We start from the raw sequence: 3420 nt of genomic DNA, 5'->3' as shown, positions 1-3420 counted from the left end.
TGAAAATTGAGTGTTTACTATTGTCATTTTGCATTATTGACACAATATTTTCCTAATTAATGCTGTACAGTTGCTTTGACACAATCTGTATTGTTAAAAGCGCTATATAAATAAAGGTGACTTGACTTGATGTTCTAACATCTTTGGATGTGTTAACCATAAATATTTTCAAAAGCTGAAAAGAGCACATTAAATACAACTACTATCTTTAAATATTCATAAACACATATCCCTTATAAAAGTTTCACAAGATCAGAATGACAGAATACTCTTTAATCAATAGGTCTAACCTGTACACTTTGTTTGGCTCCAGTCACTCCAAAATCCTCCATCAGCACAGTACATGTTCACCTTTGACCTGATTCGAAAGCAGGTTTTCTGACTTTCCACCTCTCTCGGGACGCCATAAGATGTGTCCTCTAAATTCTGAAGAACCATCTTTTCCTGAAGGGGGAAAAAAAGACCTCATGGATGCTTTTGACAGACTGGATTCTTGGCTCTTTTTTGGTGTTTTTATTGGCACATTAGCTAAATCAAATCTTGGTTTGACAATGCATGCCAAGATTCAGAATGAAATGCAAATGAATGGCAGGTGTTCATGTCAACAAGTGTTGTTTACAAATTACTAGATGTTACAAAGCTATAAAAAGACTTTTAGACAAGAGAGTCTTGTCATCAGTGTTTCTCAGTCCCTCTCCTGAAGGCATTTCGGATGTTTCCCTTATCTAATATGTCAGATTCTTATCAGCCCATTAGTACTCTATAATCTGAACTGGATGTTTCAAATGTGAGACACCTAAAATATGCAGCAACAACCACAAAAACATGAAAAGTAGAGCGGAGGATAATGTTTATTTTTACTTTGATTTTTATTTCTACTCCTCTTCATTGATTATTTGAATCTAACTGCACTGGATAGAAGAAAAACAGAACTATTAAAATACCTGCTTTTCTTTGCCATTTTCCATCGAAGTGCTGCTCTCCACCTCATATTCCAAGCAGTGTTCTGGCACCTGACCACTAGGTGGTGACCAATCTAACTTCAGCTCTCCATCAATCTCTGAGACATGCACAGAGGAGACCACTGCTGGTTTTACTGCAAGAGAAAGAAAGTGAGAAGAAAATGAGGAATATGTTTTTTTACTACCGAGTCAGACCATATGTCCCTAGTTAGCTGATTTTGAGCTTTCTGTCAGGTATAAAGCAGTCTGTAGTTACCATGGTTTTGGACCTCAATAGAGAAGTAGGCCATTTTCAGACTTCCTGCTGGAGAGGATCCATTTACACATAAATTAAACTTAGAGAACTCCAAGAGTGATTCTCGAGGAAACCGGCATCCCCTTCGACCCTCAGATAATATGATGTATTCTGGACATTCCTTTGTTTCATCCATTTCCCGGTGCCTGGAAGAACAGATATACATTTACTCATCAAGTTGAGTCTTTAAGTGTGCTTATTTTATTATTCAAAACGTGGGATATCAACATAAAACTGATTTGTTTGTTTCTATGTGCATCATTAGATATCATTAGAAAGAAAATTACGCATGCTATTGACCTTAGAGATTCAGAGTATGAACAGATGATTGGGTTTTAAATCGTATTTTAACATCAAATTGAAGATTCTGTTGACCTGCTACATACATTTACAGAAAGAACTAGACACTTGCTCGTTCCAGCTAAGCAGTTCTGACTCTTGACCTGTAGTGCAGTGGAATGCAGTGATCAGATCCTAGTGTTTCAACCATGACCACCAACCAAACTGGCTTATGTTAAACTTTGCCAAAAACAAATGTGTGTACTATATACTCTAGTAAGCATATCGTTTCTTTTTCCATGGAACAGATAAAACAGTGGAAGCTTTGGCATTTGAACACTGAACTCTATAAGGTTGCTCAGTACATTCAAGTAAAATTACTTGTGCTTCAACCTGTCCTCTGCTCCCCCTGAGGCACAGACAGTGAAAAAGCTCTTGATGCGTATGTAAAAAGCATTTGAAATGCTTTAATGGTGTTTGTAATCAGCATTTCACATGGAAGTGCTCACCAGTAATAGAGGTAGTGCTGTGAATTTGGAGGTTGGACAAGTCCTGGCTCCCAGGTGCATTCCATGTACTCCTTCCCATAGTAGACACAGTGAAAATCTCTTATTCGTGATCCCGCCACACCTGAGACAGGTGATAACATGTTTATTTTAACAGGTGATAACAATTATTACATTAAATGACAATAATTCTCAAGCTCAATCAATTAAATTTGCCATTATTATCTAATTTAAGGTAATGTAATCCAACAGACAGTTAGGCCTATAATGAGATTCAGCTGATCATTTCATAGAAAGACTCAATCTAACTCATGCAACAGTTGGTCCACTCCTCAAAAGCACTTTCCTTGAAAACAGGACATTAATATTATGAAAATGTTTGTGTAATAGATTCCAGATGGGTGTATAACTAGCATGTTCCTATATTTTATGTTCCTTTTAGTATTTCGCTTATGCAATACACTTTAGATTGAAAAGGCGTGTAATTATTTATGTTTAAATAATACAATTATACGTCTAAATGTCCAGAGAAATGGCCCTTTGCAGGAAGTTTGATTGATAAGCAACCTGACCAATCATAACGCAGAATCTGCCATTTTTGTCCGACAAACCAGACCAAAATCACTACAAGGCAAGCCTGCAAAAAAGCATAATGGCTAATGCTAACGCTTACGCTTTGGCATTACGTGGGAAAGGAGACCAGAGGCCATTTTGTTTGAATGGATGTCAATGGAGGAGAGGCTTCACTTCGCTGAATAAACAGCTTTTTAGAGGAAACGGTTTATAATTTAATGAATTGACAGCCTATCTGCCTTCAGTTTACGGCACTTCCCATTCATTCCTACGGTATCCATAAATGGTGATTGAGTGTCGTAAAATTCTGACTGAAATTCAATGACGGCAAGGCTGTAATGTGATTTGTTAACGCTTACGCTTTGGCATTACGTGGGAAAGGAGACCAGAGGCCATTTTGTTTGAATGGATGTCAATGGAGGAGAGGCTTCACTTCGCTGAATAAACAGCTTTTTAGAGGAAACGGTTTATAATTTAATGAATTGACAGCCTATCTGCCTTCAGTTTACGGCACTTCCCATTCATTCCTACGGTATCCATAAATGGTGATTGAGTGTAGTAAAATTCTGACTGAAATTCAATGACGGCAAGGCTGTAATGTGATTTGTTATTAAGTTACACGTGACACTTTCTCCAATAGTAAGTAATAGGTTAAATTAGATTAATGTTGGTGGACTTGAACTTGAAATTGAGAAATAGTGTTTATTGACATACAGTGCTGTGAAAAGGTTTTTGCCCCCTGCCTGTTTTTTTTTTTTTTTGCAAATTTGTCCCTTAAAAGATTCAAATCACCAAACAAATTTTA

At 37.0% G+C, this 3420-nt stretch overlaps 1 protein-coding gene across 1 annotated transcript in view; it reads right to left on the bottom strand.

The window, feature by feature from the left end:
• Window positions 1-285: 285 nt before the first annotated feature.
• LOC107548444 (interleukin-13 receptor subunit alpha-2-like) overlaps window positions 286-3420 on the bottom strand; it is an 8211-nt gene continuing 5076 nt past the window's right edge. The window contains exons 4-7 of the mRNA XM_016229114.1: window positions 2046-2166; window positions 1219-1403; window positions 945-1096; window positions 286-444 (exon numbers count right to left, since the gene is read on the bottom strand). Coding sequence (XP_016084600.1) covers window positions 286-444; window positions 945-1096; window positions 1219-1403; window positions 2046-2166 — 617 coding nt within the window. The remainder of the gene's footprint in view (window positions 445-944; window positions 1097-1218; window positions 1404-2045; window positions 2167-3420) is intronic.

Source organism: Sinocyclocheilus grahami, unplaced genomic scaffold (assembly GCF_001515645.1).
Source record: "Sinocyclocheilus grahami isolate Dianchi unplaced genomic scaffold, SAMN03320097.WGS_v1.1 scaffold348.1, whole genome shotgun sequence".
Classification (NCBI taxonomy): domain Eukaryota; kingdom Metazoa; phylum Chordata; class Actinopteri; order Cypriniformes; family Cyprinidae; genus Sinocyclocheilus; species Sinocyclocheilus grahami.
The sequence above is the reverse complement of the archived record's forward strand: the minus strand, read 5'-3'. Positions and strand labels throughout refer to the sequence as shown.